This window comes from Dasypus novemcinctus, chromosome 7 (assembly GCF_030445035.2).
Source record: "Dasypus novemcinctus isolate mDasNov1 chromosome 7, mDasNov1.1.hap2, whole genome shotgun sequence".
NCBI classification, from domain to species: domain Eukaryota; kingdom Metazoa; phylum Chordata; class Mammalia; order Cingulata; family Dasypodidae; genus Dasypus; species Dasypus novemcinctus.
In genome coordinates, this window is record NC_080679.1 from 76,819,100 (window position 1) to 76,835,261 (window position 16,162).

The 16,162-nt window shown below is 41.3% G+C and overlaps 1 protein-coding gene across 1 annotated transcript in view; it reads right to left on the reverse strand.

The window, feature by feature from the left end:
* Nucleotides 1–11,757, reverse strand: part of CYBRD1 (cytochrome b reductase 1) — a 38,222-nt gene extending 26,465 nt beyond the window's left edge. Inside the window, exon 1 of the mRNA XM_058300652.2 lies at nt 11,298–11,757. Within this exon, the coding sequence (XP_058156635.1) occupies nt 11,298–11,484 (187 nt within the window). The 5' untranslated portion in view covers nt 11,485–11,757. The remainder of the gene's footprint in view (nt 1–11,297) is intronic.
* Nucleotides 11,758–16,162: the final 4,405 nt, after the last annotated feature.

A 16,162-nucleotide genomic window follows, 5' to 3' on the forward strand; every position in this document is an offset into this window, starting at 1 on the left:
TACAATAATATCATTGAATATGAATGGATTAAACTCCCCAATCAAAAGATACAGACTGACAGAATGGATTAAAAAATATGAGCTATCCAAATGCTGCTTACAAGAAACTTACCTTAGACCCAGGGATACAAACCAGCTAAAAGTGAAAGGCTGGAAAAAGATACTACATGTGAATAGTAACCAGAAAAGAGCAGGGGTAGCTATACTAATATCAGATAAAACAGATTTTAAGTGCAAAAAAAGTTATAAGAGCTACAGAAGGCCATTATATATTAATAAAAGGGACAATCCACCAGGAAGATACAACAGTCATAAATATTTTATGCACCTAACCAGGGTGTCCCAAAATACATGAGACAAACTCTGGCATAACCCAAGGGAGAAATAGATATCTCTACAATAATTGTTGAAGACTTCAACACCACACTCATATCATTAGATAGAACAACTGGACAGAAGATCAAGAAGGAAACAGAGAACTTGAACAATAAGATAAATGAGTTAGACCTGGCAGACATATACAGAACACCGCATCCAAACTCAGCAGATTTTACATTCTTATTAAGTCCCATGGATCTTTCTCCAGGATAGACCACATTTTATGGTACAATACAGCTCTCGGTAAATATTAAAAGATTGAAATTATATGAAGCACCTTCCCAGATCATAATGGAATGAAATTGGAAATCAATAATAGGAAAAAAGTAAATTCACAAATGTGTGAAGGCTGAACAACACATTCCTAAGTAATCACTGGGTCAAAGAAGAAATTGCAAGTAAAATCAATAAATATATTGAGAAAAATGAAAATGAAAATATAATGTATCAAAACTTATAGGATACAGTGAAGGCAGTCTTCAGAGGGAAATTTATAGACCTAAATGCATATACTAAAAAAGAAGAAAGAGCTAGACTCAAAGACTTAACTGAACAACTAGAGAAACTAGAAAAAGAACAGCAAACCAATCCCAAAACAAGCAGATGGAAAGAAATAATAAAGATTAGAGCAGAAATAAATGAAATTGAGAAAAACAACAACAAAAAACAAGAGAAAATCAACAAAACCAAAAGTTGGTTCTTTCAGAAGATTAATAAATTGGCAAACCCCTAGTTAGACTAACAAAGGAAAACAGAGAGAAGATGCAAATAAACAGAATCAGAAATGAAAGGAGGGAAGTTACAATTAACCCCACTGAAATAAAAAGAATCATAAGAGGATATTATGAGAAACTGTATGCCAACAAACTAGACAAAAGAAATGGACAATTTCCTAGAAAGGCACAACCAACCTACACTGATGATACAAGAAATACAAGAACATAATAAACCAATCACAGGACCAGAAGGCTTCAGAGGTGAATTCTATCAAGCATTTTAGAAAGAATTAACACCAATCCTGTTTAAACTCTTCCAAAAAATTGAACAGGAGGGAAAATTACCCAACATATTTCATGAAGCCAACATCACCCTAATACCAAAGCCAGATAAAGATACTACAAGAAAAGAAAATTACAGACCAATCTCTCTAATGAACATAGATGCAAAAATTCTCAACAAAATACTTGCAAATTGAATCCAATAGCATATCAAAATACTTATATATCATGACCAAGTGGGATTTACTCCTGGTATGCAAGGCTGGTTCAACACAAGAAAATCAATCAACGTAATACACCACATTAACAAATTGAAGGAAGAAAACACACGATTATCTCAATCAATGCAGAAAAGGCATTTGACAAAATCCAGCATCATTTTTTGATAAAACCCTTCAAAAGATAGGAATAGAAGGAAAATTCTTCAATATGGTAAAAAGGCATATATGAAAAACCCACAGCTGACATCATACTCAATGGGGAAAGGTTGAAAGCTTTCCCTCTAAGATTGGGAACAAGACAAGGATGCCCACTGTCACCACTGTAATTCAATATTGTACTAAAAATTCTAGCTAGGGCAATTAGACAAGAAAAAAAATTAAAGGCATCGAAATAGGAAAAGAGGACGTAAACTCTCACTGTTTGTGGATGACATGATCCTGTACATAGAAAATCCTGAGGTATCCATGACAAAGATACTTAAGCTAATAAATGAGTTCAGCAAAGTGGCAGGATACAAGATCAACCCGCAAAAATCAGTAATGTTTTTGTACAACCAGTACTGAACAATCTGAGGAGGAAATAAGGGGAAAATTCCATTTCCAATAGCAACAAAAAGACTCAAATACCTAGGAATTAATTTAACCAAAGAAGTACAGGACCTATATGCAGAAAACTACAAAACAGTGCTAAAAAGAAATTTTAAAAGACCTAAAAAAATTGAAAGACAGTCCATGTTCACAGATTAGAAGAATAAATATCATGAAGATTTCAATTTTACCCAAACTGATTTATAGATTCAATGTAATACTAATCAAAATCCCAACAGCTTACTTTACGGAATTATAAAAGGCAATTACCAAATTCATTTGGAAGGGAAGTGCACTTGAATAGTCAAAAGCATTCTTAAAAAAAAAGAGTGATAAAAGAAGAATTTCACTGCCTGACCTTGAAACATATTACAAAGCTACAGTGGTCAAAACAGCATGGTACTGGCATAAAGATAGACACACTCATCAGTGGAATTGAATCAAGAATCCAGAAATAAACCCTCACCTATACAGCCAACTGGTTTTTGACAAATCTACCAAGTTAATGTTAACAGGACAAAACAGTCTCTTCAACAAATGGTTCTAGGAGAACTGGATATCTATAATCAAAATAATGAAAGATGACCCTTATCTCACTACCTATAGAAGAATCAACTCAAAATGGATCAAAGACCTAAATATAAAAGCCAGGACCATAAAATTACTAGAAGAAAATGTAGAGACACATCTTCAAGACCTTGTAGTAGGTGGTGGTCTCTTGGACCTTATACCCAAAGCACGTGCAACAAAAGAAAAAGCAGATAGATGACCTCCTCAAAATTAAACACTTTTGCACCTTACAGGACTTTATCAAAAGGATGAAAAGGCAACCAACTCAATGGGAGAAAATATTTGGAAATCATGTCTCTGATAAGCATTTAATATCCAGAATATATAAAAAGATGTTACAACTCACAATAAAAAGACAAACGACCCAATCAAAAAGTGGGCAAAAGACTTGAATAGACATTTGTCCAAAGAAGAAATACAAATGGCAAAAAAACACATGAAGAAATAATCATTAATGATGAGGGAAATGCAAATCAAAACTACAATGAGATATCGTTTCACACCTGTTAGAATAGCCACTATTAAAAAGATAGAGAACTGCAAGTGTTGGCGAGGATGTGGAGAGATAGGAACACTTATTCACTCTTGGTGGGAATGTAGAATGGTATAGCCACTGTGTGGCAGTTCCTAAAGAAGTTGAATATAGAGTCGCCACATGACCCTGTAACACCACTACTGTGTATATACCCAGAAGAACTGAGAGCAGTGACATGAACAGTGTGCAGATGTTCATAGCAACTTATTCACAATTGCCAAAAGTTTGAAACAACTCAGGTATCCATCAATAGATGAATAGATAAACAAACTGTCGTCTATTCACACAATGGAATATTATGCATTTGTAAGAAGAAATGAAGTCATAAACCATAGGACAACATGGATGAACCTGGAGGACATTATGTTGAGCGAAGCAAGCCAAACACAAAAGGACAAATACTGTATGAGTGCATTACTATGAACTAAATATACTGTGTAACATATTGTATGATTTTTTAAAAATGTATAGGTATCCAGTATATTTGAGAAATGTATGTTTTTATTCAACTGTGTTTTCTTTTTAGTCTTTGTTTATATTTTCAATTATTAAATGTACAAAATAAAGTTAAAAAAAAGAAAAAAATAAGACTAAGTGGTCCTTTCAAATAAGCAAAAGCATACTGCACTTGTATCCACTTAACAGCTTTAGGTAATCTTTAAGTGAAACAAAAAATAAAATAAAAGTAAGTTTTTAAGCTTGAAATACATTGGAATTTTGTAAATTCTACTTAAAGGTGGGGATTATTTTGCTCTCTGTGATAGAATATTCAGAACAGAATTATCAATCTTTAAAACTCATTTCCCTGTGCACCTAAGAGTTCACCAGATTCTATCCAAAGGACCTCAAGTTGAAATGAAAAAGGAGAGCCCTCCTTAAATAAACCCCTTGAAAAGATTCCTGCAGTGGTTATCAAAGAAAATCTGAGCTTTGAAACATGCCTGTGCATTCAAACTCACAGTATGAATATCATGAAATGGAAAACCTTTGGGGAATCACAATGAAGGAAGTGATTTGTAAGATTTGTTTCAGCATCTTATCACTAGAACATCTCTCTTTGAAGTGACAACTCCTCACATGCAAAAATAAGACCGAATGGTACCAAATATATGTATGAAAGTGAAAAATTCAATTAATTGGCTAAACATTTGCCAATCCAGAAATTTTGTATTGTCAGAAAGGACAGCTATATTTTCTTGTGCCTTATATAGCTATGAAAGACTAGAAACAGTATTGGCTGTTTTCAACTGTTTATCTAACCCTGACTAAGCATTTGGTCTCTAAAATGAGTTGAACTTAAGGTCTCAATCAGCTCTTAATATTTATGGTACAGGGTAACCTACATTTCTAAAAGAAAATCATAATTCAGCTCTAACCAGCTCAAATGGGAACAGCTTGTAGATAGGGCCGAATTTTACTCATTTGTTTTATACAATGTCTGGCATACAGTAAGTGATTCACAAATGTATGTTAACTAAATGACTAGGATAATATATGTCACTGAAAGAATGAACCAACAAACTTAGAAAAGGGCAACCAAGGTCTGTAGAGTCATTTCAAAGCCTGTTTTGTTCTTTTAAGAGTCTCTATAAAGAGAAAAAAAGTTACAACAAAGATTTCAGGTCTATCTTTCTTAAAAAGGAAGATTGCTCTACTATTTAAGTGAAAATTTTTAAACCCCACAATGTCAAGCCAGAAAACTCTAGCAGTAGCCATTTGCGAACTGGAAGGTTCCCTGGACTGGATTTGCCCCACAGACATGTTTTGTATGATCAGCACAATATTTTGGAGTTTCTGGTGTTTTTCATTTATTTTATTTTTTGTGGCTTCTTTACTTTTAAGTTGAACCAGTTTTTAAAAATCTGGATTCTCTTGGAAAATGGGAAGACTTAGAAATCTTGAGTGGCATCCCCATATAGCTACATCTACTGGAGCTAAGTAGAGGTTTGCTGTTTTGCTAGGATTAAGCACCCCTCATTTCCCTTTTGTTGCATCTTTGAAATAGGGTAGACACCTATACCATATCCTGCTGCATGGGAATTTATCTTTGGTGAACTATCCAGCTCTGATCCCTTGGCAAACTGATAACATGGACTGTCAAGCAATGTTATTAGACACAATTGCTTATGATAAAATGATCTGATTGGTAAATGTGTCTGGACTGGGAAGAGCAATGAAAAATCTATAAATACCTGATATAAATGCCATATTGTGGACTTCCCAGAGTGCTGCGACACTAGTATTATAGTTCTTGCAGGGACCCTGGAAACGAAGTACAGAATATAATAAGATATTGTTTCCTGTGGGGGACGGGGATTTTCAGCCCAGTTCTCATCCTCTAGTGCCTGAGCTGTCACCTGAGGAGAGGGTAGCTTCTGGAGGGCTTTGTGACTGGTGACATGGACCACTACTTCAGGGATGCCCACTGCCTGATGTGTGTCTGACACAGTCCTGCCAGCAAGCTTGGTTCCTGCCCTACATCCTTTGGAGTAGACTGGTACCCAGTGAGGTCTTGATAGCTTTGTGAGTCTGAATGTTTAGTCGAACTCTGATTCAGTGGTGAAGAAAAGTGACAAAATCCCTCCCTCAGGGAGTTTACCTTCTAATAGGAGGAGACAAATAATAAATTAAAACATAATTAGGGAAACGGACTTTGGCCCAGTGGTTAGGGCGTCCGTCTACCATATGGGAGGTCCGCGGTTCAAACCCCGGGCCTCCTCGACCCGTGTGGAGCTGGCCAGGCGCAGTGCTGATGCGCGCAAGGAGTGCCGTGCCACGCAAGGGTGTCCCCCGCGTGGGGGAGCCCCCACGCGGAAGGAGTGCGCCCGTGAGGAAAGCCGCCCAGCGTGAAAAGAAAGTGCAGCCTGCCCAGGAATGGCGCCGCCCACACTTCCTGTGCCGCTGATGACAACAGAAGCGGACAAAGAAACAAAAGCAGACAAAGAAACAAGACGCAACAAATAGACACCAAGAACAGACAACTAGGGGAGGGGGGGAAATTAAATAAATAAATAAATCTTTAAAAAAAAAAAACATAATTAGAACAGTCAGTGATTGGAATTTGTAAGGTCCTGTATTTTAAACTTAGAGTCCATAGGAGTTTCTAATGGATTACATGAGAAGTATGGAAGAAGGAGAGATATCAGGGATGGCTGTATAGTTTCTCCTGAGCAACTAGAAGGATGACATCTCCATTTATGGAGAAGAGAAGTCTGTAAGAGTGGCTTTTCGGGTCAGAGCAAGATCGAGAGCTGTGATCTGGACATGTCTACTTGACATCCACATGGGGAATCTGGGTAGGCAGACAGATATTCCGGTCTGGAGTTCAAGGGAGATGTGTGAGCTGAAGATATAAATGTGGGATGGTTTATAAATGGTATTTAAAGTCAAGAGCCTGGCTGAGATCACCAAGGGAATGAGTGTAAAAAGAAAGGAGAAGTGGTCAGGAGACTGAGCCCTGGGACATTACGCAAGCAGGGAGATAACGAGGCACCAGCAACGGAGACTGAGGAGGAGCAGCCAGTGAAGACAGAACCGTGAGAAGGGTGACCTGAAAGCCGAGTGAAGAAAGTGTCCCAAGGAGGAACAAAGGATCAGTTATGGCAAATGCTTCCTTCTGGTCAAGCAAGATGAGGACTGAGAACTGACCATTGGCACTAGCAGTGTGGAGGCCATTGGTTACTATTGTTAAGTGCAATTATGGTGGTGCAGAGCGAAAGCCTGACTGGAGTGCATTTAAGAGAGAAAAGGAGAGGAATTGGAGGCAACAGGTGTAGACAAAACTTTCAAAAAGTTTTTCTGTTAAGGTGGGCAGTAGCTCAGGGGGGATGCTAGGTTAAGAGTGTATTTTTTTAAAATGAGAGAAATGATAACATGTTGGAAATAACCCAATGGGGAAAGAAACTTAATGATGCAAAAGAAAGAAGAGAGAATTGCTGAAGTGATGGTCTTATGTAGGCAAGAGGGAGCACAGGGAATGTGCCCCTAATGAAGGCCTTAGAATAAAGACGTCTTTCCAGTGGAATATGATATCCATCTTCCCTGAGCTTAACTAAGCCAGTAGTTAGGAATAGTGGCTGATCAGAGGGAGGGAAATGGGATGATGAAGGGTTGGAAGGCTTTCACTTTAGATGCTGTTATTATCTTTACAAATAAGTAGCTGGACAACTGCATTTTGTTACTAATGATTTAAGGATGGTATAGAAATTATACTTCATTCGTTCAACAAACATTTATTGAGACCTACCATCTGCCAGTTCTAGGTGCTATTGTAGGTGCTGGGGATATGGCGTGAGCAAAATAATCATGCCTAAAACATTTTATAAGTTATATTTTTACGAAGAGGTCTGCATTCATTTACTTATAACAAAAAAAAAAAAAAAAGAGTTTGGTTGCCTGAACTATCCCTTTATGATCATTAACAGGTTTATTATCAATGGTGTCCCTAAGGGCTAGTTTTGGAGTAGCATATTTGGGGCACATTCTGAAATGAGTATCTCCATATCTTTGCCAGGTTTTAACCCAAGAGCTTTTCAAATATATTGAAGTGGTCTTGGGAATCTGGTCATTTGGTCATTTTTAGATACATTAATAGGCTATTTCACAACTGCCTTTTAAGAACTGCTCTTAATCTCTTTCTGTTATCCTTTTATTTTGTTAAGATTTTTTATTTTTTTAATTTTATTTTTCTTAAATTTCTCTCCCCTTCCCTCCCACCCCCCGGGTCTGCTCTCTATGTCCATTTGCTGTGTGTTCTGTGTCTGCTTGCATTCTTGTCAGCAGCACCAGGAATCTGTGTCTCTTTTCGTTGCATCATCTTGCCGCATCAGCCCTCCATGTGTGCAGCGCCACTCCTGGGCAGTTTGCGCTTTTTTCGTGTGGGCGGCTCTCCTTACGGGGCGCATTCCTTGTGTGTGGGGCTCTCCTACATGAGGGACACCCCTGCGTGGCATCCTTGCATGCATCAGCACTGCGCGTGGGCCAGCTCACCACACGGGTCAGGAGGCACCAAGTTTGAACCCTGGGCCTCCCATGTGGTAGGCAGATGCTCTATCAGTTGAGCCAAATCCAATTCCTTTGTTATTCTTTTAAATGCTACTCAAATGTAGGCATGTTCTTTCATAAAATCAACTTGAGATCATTATAATATTCAATTTCTTTTCCTTAAGTTTACATAATAGAAGGAGGTATACATGTGGGAGAGTAAGGAGTATAGAATTGCCAAGACTTCTTTTTGCTAAATTTAGACACCTGAATTGTCTACCTTTTACTAAAGAGCACATTCCACCTTGCTGAAACTTTTAAAAGGTTAACTGCCACTTTGAGAGCATTTGTTTCAGTCTTTTCTGTGGCCTTCTTTTCAAAGTTCGTTTCTCTGATTTCCTAGCCATATACTCATTTCATTCCTCTTAGAGAAGCACAAAAAAGCCTCTTTAACACTCTCTTTGAAACTCTTCCTCATTCATGTCAGAGTCTGTTACCTAGATTTCCTACTAGATTTTACACTTTATTTTAGTTTTCTGTTTCCCATGGTCTGTTATACATATATTTCCAAAATATACTTGGTATGGGTATGCATGTGGGTGTAGGAGAGAGTTTTAATTCTGTAATTTTTACCTTAGCCTTGCTTTCCTCAGCTTGAATCTTATAGATGTTTCAAAGGACTTGTGTTTGTCCTTATATATTTTCAAATATTGTTCACTGTTGACATATTGCACTTATAAAGCATTTTAGGCCTAAATTAATAATACTTTATTTAGCCTTCCCTTCCTAATTTCCAAATAGTTTTGCATTTCATAGAAGAGATCAATTCTATATTACATCATGTTCATTATTAGAGAGCATTATTACAGACATAACTAGTCTGTAACACGTGTTTTTCCCTCCTAACCTATAAGGTCAATTATTTACTCCTAGTTCTTCCACTGGAGCCTTCCTGCTGCTTGGGGTGAGGAAGTGCAAGCAGGCCAAGAATTAGGGGGAACTGGGGGGAGCTATGCATGTGTCTGTATATATGAAAAAGTTATGTTCAGGTCAACTCAAGGGATTATGTGATTTAAGTTTTTCTTTTTGCAAATCCAGGATGCAAACAGTAAACGGAATCGGTACTGTTGACAGTACAAACATTCAAACTTTAATTGCAGACAGCGAGTACAAACAATGGGGTGGGGGTGGGGGAATAAATAAATTTTTTAAAATTAAAATTAAAAAACATTAATTACAGGAATCAAACTGAAAGAGAATATGGTTTGCATAAAAGCAGCATTAGAAAATCTCCAAAATAGCCATTTAGATATCCAAAAGTGAGTATAAACAGAGCAAGAAAAGTCCAAAGTTGAGAGAAATTAGAAAATCTCCTAGGAAAACTGTGTATGCACTCTAACGTGAATGAAGAGTTTCAAAGTGTATTTTAGATGAAGATTTTGCTTCCCTTAAAAATAATGCTTAGTAGAAAATAGGTATATTGTCATAAAAGCAGGGGAAATCCTTGAAAATAAGGCCACTGAAAACATGTAAACACTACTTCCTGCGGTAAATTACTAAACTGCTTTGTGCCTCAGTTTACTCTTATGCAGCTGTGAGTTAATACAAAGAGTGTGCAAACAAAAAGCATGACTGTCCCCTCTTTGGTAAGTCAGGCAACAAGTAATATCACCAGAGAAAATATTCCAAAACCTTTGGAAAGTTTCTTGGTGTTAGGAGCTGCTCTGAAAAGTTAATGGAACAGAAGAGAACATTCTTGCCACTTTGAGCAAAAAGAAAAGTGCTGACAGTTCTGGTCAAGTTGTTAATTGCTCCATCTAGAAGGAAAGTCTGCTTCTGGTGACTGCTACTTTGGAACGTGAACATGTTTTTCTCCTTTTCGTTTAGTAGTAAAATAACTGTGGATTACGCAAGGAAATGACTTGAACGGCCAGTGGTACTCATGCCTTCAGGCCAGCCCACACCAGGGAAGCCTTAGTAACACCTTCTACCACATCCCAGAGTTGGCGAGCTGGTCGCACTTGCTCAAGGTGGCTGCACAAGTTTCAAACAGAAACAAAGAAAATCGTTTCTTTAGGAACAGCCAAGCACTTATTTGTTTGTCTTGATGAATTCACTTTGGAGAAAAGGCAGCCTGCTCAGAGAAAAGGTGAGAGGTTCCAGCTGGTAGACACTGAACCCTTTCCACCCCCCTCGGCGCCAAGCAGCCGCCGGCCCTCTCGCGGCTCCCGGGGGCCTGTCCCGCGCGCCGGCCCCACCCCGCCCAGCTCGAGGCCAGCGCCCGAAAGGAAGCCCCGCGGGGGGACCTCGCCAGGCGACAGCCACAAAGAGCAGCAGGGCGCAAAACTGTGCAGTGCCCGAGCAGGGTGGTGAAACACCCTTTCGAGACCAGGCTGCTTCCCGGACTCGGCTTAGCTGAACGCTCTAGGAGTGAAAACCAAAGGCGAGACTTCTCCCGCCCCGGCCACGGCTGTTCAGCCCCTCCGCACAGGGCGTATCTGAGGTTATCACACCAAGCAGACGTCCCTCGCCCTCCATTTCCCCCGCTTCGCCTTCGTTTCCTGTCAGTCTTGAAAGGAATTTCGGCGAAAGGCCCCGCCTCAAGACTATTCCTGCCCTCTCGATCGCGCAGATCGCTCCACAAGGGGCGGTTTTAGGGGGCGAGTGAGCCCGAAGGGCTTAAGCGTCTGGTGTCTCCCCGGCTTCTCAAATGCGTCGCAGGCACTTGTTGCAAAGGGTTAACCGCTCGCGCCGGCCCTGGCCGCCTCCGCGCTCAGGCGACCCCGCAGCGGGTCCCCGCCCCGCGCCCCGCGCCCCGCGCTCCCCGCCCCGCGCCAGGTCGGCTGGAATCCCGACTCCCTCAGGCGCCCGCCCCGGCTCTGCCCGCTCCCCCTCCACCGCCCTCCGGCCCCGCGCCGCCCCCCGCGCCGCCCCCGCCGCTGGCCCGCGTCTACCCCACGCAGTCGCTGCTGTGTCGGGCCCCCGGCCCTTCTCTCCCCGCCGCCTCCCAGGAGGTCCCCGTACCGATGCCCTGGACGAAGACGAAGCCGGTAACCGCGAGCGCCGGGTGCCAGTTAAATTCGAGGGCGGTGCCGTCCCAGCCGAGCCCTTCCCGGTAGTGGAGCACCCAGATGAGGGTGAAGAGCACCGACAGGAAGCCGACGAGCAGCGCCGACACGAGCAGCGCCAAGAAGCCCCTGTAGCCGTCCATGGCCTCAGCGCCCCAGGCTCCGCGCCGCGGCGGCCGCGGGAACTCGGCGCGGCGGCGGGACGGGGCGTCGACTCCTTGGAGCTGTCTCCGCCTGAGGGGAGGGGCCCGGTTCTCACTGGCCCGTCCCGGGAGAAAGGGCCTCCTGGGGGTGGGCAGCTGGCCCTGGCTGAGAAAAGACCCGACGCCCTGGGCGGCAGGGGCCTCCCCCTGCTGAGACTGGTCCTCCGGAGTCCGAGCTCGCGGAGGGCCTGAGTGACCGATCCAGTGAGTTGTTCAGAGTGAGAGCTCTGAGGATTTCATACCCACCGCTTTCCTTTAACTTTTCCCTTGTCTCTTCCTTATTTGGGGGAAGAGTAGGACAGTGGTGCAGCTCTTGCTTAAAAGAAGACAGGAGTCCGTTGGATGGGATTATGTGTGTGATTTTGATTCGTGAAGCCTCCTGAGCCCCAGTCCTAAAGGACTGGCTCCCTTATGCCAAGGAGGAACCTGTAGGATGGTAGGGGTAGCAGTGGGCTTGGCCTTACCTAGCAACAAAACTACAGCCGGTTTGCTGTTTAGAGAGGACATACACGCACTGCCAGGCCTTGGACTTACCTACATACCATGGATCTTAAAAGTGCCCATCGGCCTCAAACAACTGTACCAAACCTACATTAGTGGAATGAAGCCCACGCCCTGCCCTCTTTACATCATCCTTTCTCTTCTAGATTAGACATAAAAAGTGTCGGGGTCATCTAATACCACTAAAAAGAGCTTTAGGTCTGCCATGGCTTCTAGATTCTATTTGGGGACATTCACTTTTAGCCCTTTTAAGGACTAGTTTACCAGATTGTCTTGTTGCCATTTTGAAAGACCTTAGAATGTGCAGAAAGCGTGTGAGGGTGATTGTCAAAGGAAAGGACACGTTTTAGGCCAAGGGAGTCGGAGTGTCAAGTTCTGGTGGTGGGCAAAGGTTAAGAGCTAAGAGAAGAGGCTGTAGACTTCACCTGTGTCACGATTTTATCCTTTGGCAAGAGAGAAAGAGGAGAATAAGCAAGTGGAAGAGAAGGGCCCTTGCCTAGCTCTGCCCTCTAATCCCTTGCTACAACCTGACCTGGCCCCGGATGTGCTTTGCTATAAGTTTCTCTCTAAGCTCCTGACCATTTCCTACCCACATTCTTGCTTCTAAATTTGCCCAGCTTTAAAACTCATCTTCACCAACAGACCTTCCCTGAGTTAGCCCACGCTCCTGATTATTTTACACCCCACCTGCCTCTACATCCAGTGCCTCTCTGTATCACTTACCAATATGTAATGTAATGACCTGCTCCTGAGGCCATCTCAACTCTCCAGACTGCTCATTGAGGGGCATTAACTGTCCCATTTATCATTTTATTCCTCATTGGCATATAGTAGTTAAGCATTTGTTGGGAAATTAATGAGATACTGCGTGTGTCAGAGTGCTGGCAAGAAACAGATGGCCCACTGCATTTGGGTAACTTAATAATGAACAGGACTCCTGACAAAGGTGTGGGCGGGGTGCAAGGAAGCCACAAGGGCTAGTGCAGTGCCCAGACCTGAAGGGGAAAGGGCTGTTGGAATTAGAGAGACTCACCGTGTGGAGAGGGCAGTCTGACAGGGTCGAGGGCCTTAAGGAGAAGGCTGCAACCAACCTTCAGGGAGGAAGAGAGAGAGGTCAGATAAATATTCAAACCTCACTCTCCTCCCGCCTATGATTTCCTGCTCAGGGTCGCTGGATGACTGAATCCAATTAGAAGCCAGAGGACAGCTGATATTGTCAGTACAGCTCAGCCTCCCAGGGCTCAGAGCAAAATGGAAAGGATGAAGGTAGATTTGGAGGAATAAACATAAAATATCTGAATTTCTTATTTTTCAAAAAAATATTTATTAGTTCCTGAGTGCAGCAAACATTCCTGTTTAATTTTATGCTATTTTTCTTCATCTGTGACCTTTGGCTAGTAATACTACGTCAACAATATCATTGTATTCTTATTCTTCCCCCAAAAGTATATAGTCCTTGTCCCCAGTTAACTGCCTCACACCCTTGACCTCCACTCCAGTCTTGAGCTGATTTTGCTCAGCAGCAGCAGCAAATGAGAATCTCCAGGATTTCAGACCCCATCTTAGGAGAATGAAAACGACCAAATGGTATGGATAGTGTTGAAATGGCTTGAAGTTATAAGCTAAACTGAGGGAATTTAAACTTTCATATTGTCCTTTGAGGACTTAATTTTGACAAAACCTGTCCTTTGGAGGAGGAAATTTTCCGATAAATATTTTTGTGACTTTTTAGGAGCAGAATAGCAAACCAGTATCCAACCTATTGAATAGAAAGGTGTTTAGCAGGGAGCTGTGTAAAATGACAGCTTCCCACCAAACTGAGAAGGATATGTCAGACCAAAGAAAGACCTGCACAAGTCCAGCTTGCTCAGCAAGTGAGCATTTATTTGGAGGCTTACATGAGCAAGCTCTTCCACGGTGGAAGATCCAAGCCCGATGGTAGCCTAGAATCCTCATCCTCAGTGGTGGGAGGAGAGCACGGCACTTCCAAGGCTCGACGCCCGCACTTGCCACAAGCCAGGGGGGTCTTTTATGCTGTCTGCAGTGTTTGGAAACAGGCCTTTGCAATGTTTCTCAGCAGGGCAGAAATTCTAGCTTACAGTATCTATGTAGCCAGGCAGCTCACAGAACAGTTAGTTCATCCTTAGAGTTTCTGGGAGAGAAGTCTAAGCAGACAGGATTTACTTATCAGTTATGAGCTTTTACAAACAGCTATTTCCCAAAGCTTGCTGTATAACTATTAAGAAATGAAATGCTGCTGTGACTAGAAGGGAAAAGAACTGGAAGGGTTTTGGGAAGATGTAAAGCCATATATGCTACAAGAGTATTATGTCACTTTTTTATAGTTCAAAAATAAGAAATTTGGTTAAAGATACCAGGAGTATAAATTTAGGAATCATTGCAGAATTTTAACTAATCTTAAAATTATTTGATGTAAAAATATCAAACACAATAATATTTGATCCTTATCAAATATCTTTAAAAAGTATATGGTAAAATTTAATGCTTTCATCTTAAAGATGGGGACAAAGAGACCTAAACGATTTGGTTTAAATTTAATATATCAATTGCAAATTTGAGAAGATGCTTTTCTCAGATCATCAAGCCATTGTCTCTAATTTGGATAAGTTATTTTAAATTAATCACTGCATTTATCACAGTTATAGGTGGCATTAACCGTGGAAGAATGGCAAAATTACTAATGACTATATCAAGACAAAATTATCTTGACAAAATGTAATCTTGAGTTGAAGTGAAGAAAAAAACTCTAATTCAATAATTCAATCAACAAAAATTTACCAAATACCTAATATGTGTCCAGGGCCATGCTAGGTGCTGGGGAAGCAAATATGGAACATTGTTGCCCTGAAAGAGCTCACAATTCAGGCAGGGAGGTAGAAAATCACAGGAGACATAATGCTTGCAAATAGATTTTTTTAAAAAAATCGCCAAAGTACTGCAGAGGGGATGCTTGACTAGATAGCAGTTCCTATGAAAAGTCCTTGGGAATTTGGTGCACCAAAACCAAGTGTGCACCAACAGTGCAATTCTTTCTAGATAAGTGAACACACTCCTGGATTGCATTCATAAAAGTGCAGATTTCAAATCAAGGAAAGTAACCAGAACTACTGTCCTCTGCTGGGCAGAAGAAAGGTGGAGCATGCTGCAGTTTAGAAGAGGTATTGGCAAGTTAGTGCAGAGTCTGGAAAACACGACAAAATCCTGGATTCAGTTCTCTTGCTAGGTGTGGGAGTTGTAGCAGGAGTTTCATAACCTCAAGAATCTTTTGCCTAGATGTCTAGCTATAGATCAGTCTTGGCTTTGCTGTTTGCTTTTTCCTCCTTATTGTGACGTGAGTGGGCGAGGTACCTTCCCATCATCGTTTCAGTCTCTCTTTCTCTTTTCTTAGTACACTGTCTCCCTCGAACAAGGAAAAGTGGGAGGAAGTAGAAATGTTCAATCTAAGGAAAACAGAAGAGTCTCTGTCTTCCATATTTAAAGGGATGTCAGGTAGAAGAAGTAGGCTTGCTCTACTCTAGAGGAGAGATCTAGAAATAGTAGCAGCAGATTAATAGGGAAGCAAATTTGGCTTAGTATTAAGAACTTATTAACAGTTGTTCAATAGTAGAAGTTTCCCTCAGGCAATGGCAAGCAATTTTCACCAAGTATTTAACTCAACTAGAGAAGCTGTTAGCAAAGCTATCTAAGGAATTCCTGATGTGTTTCTGTGAATAGGTGTTGGGGTGGGGAGGTATTGAATAAGATGGTCTTCTTAAAACCTGTAATTTTAGAAATATGGACAGTTGAACAGGTTTTTTACTGTCCATGACATACACACAGAATGCAGAGTAAGGAGATGGGGTGTGAAGGGGTGGGGAAAGAAAATTCAAACCTGAGCTATCATGAGACAAGGAACCAGATACCCTGTGTGTCTTCTATTTGTTGAAATTCCAGAAGGTAGTGCTGTAGTCTTTAGATGCATATAGAAGTCCAGTATTCTATTGTTCAGTAGTAATAAGTTGTTCATAGTTGTTTGCTTTGTAGTATAAGTGGACTGTTTTTAAAAAACTTTCAGATGTTGACTGTGTTGGCTACTCTTTCTTTGCCTCTTCATTCT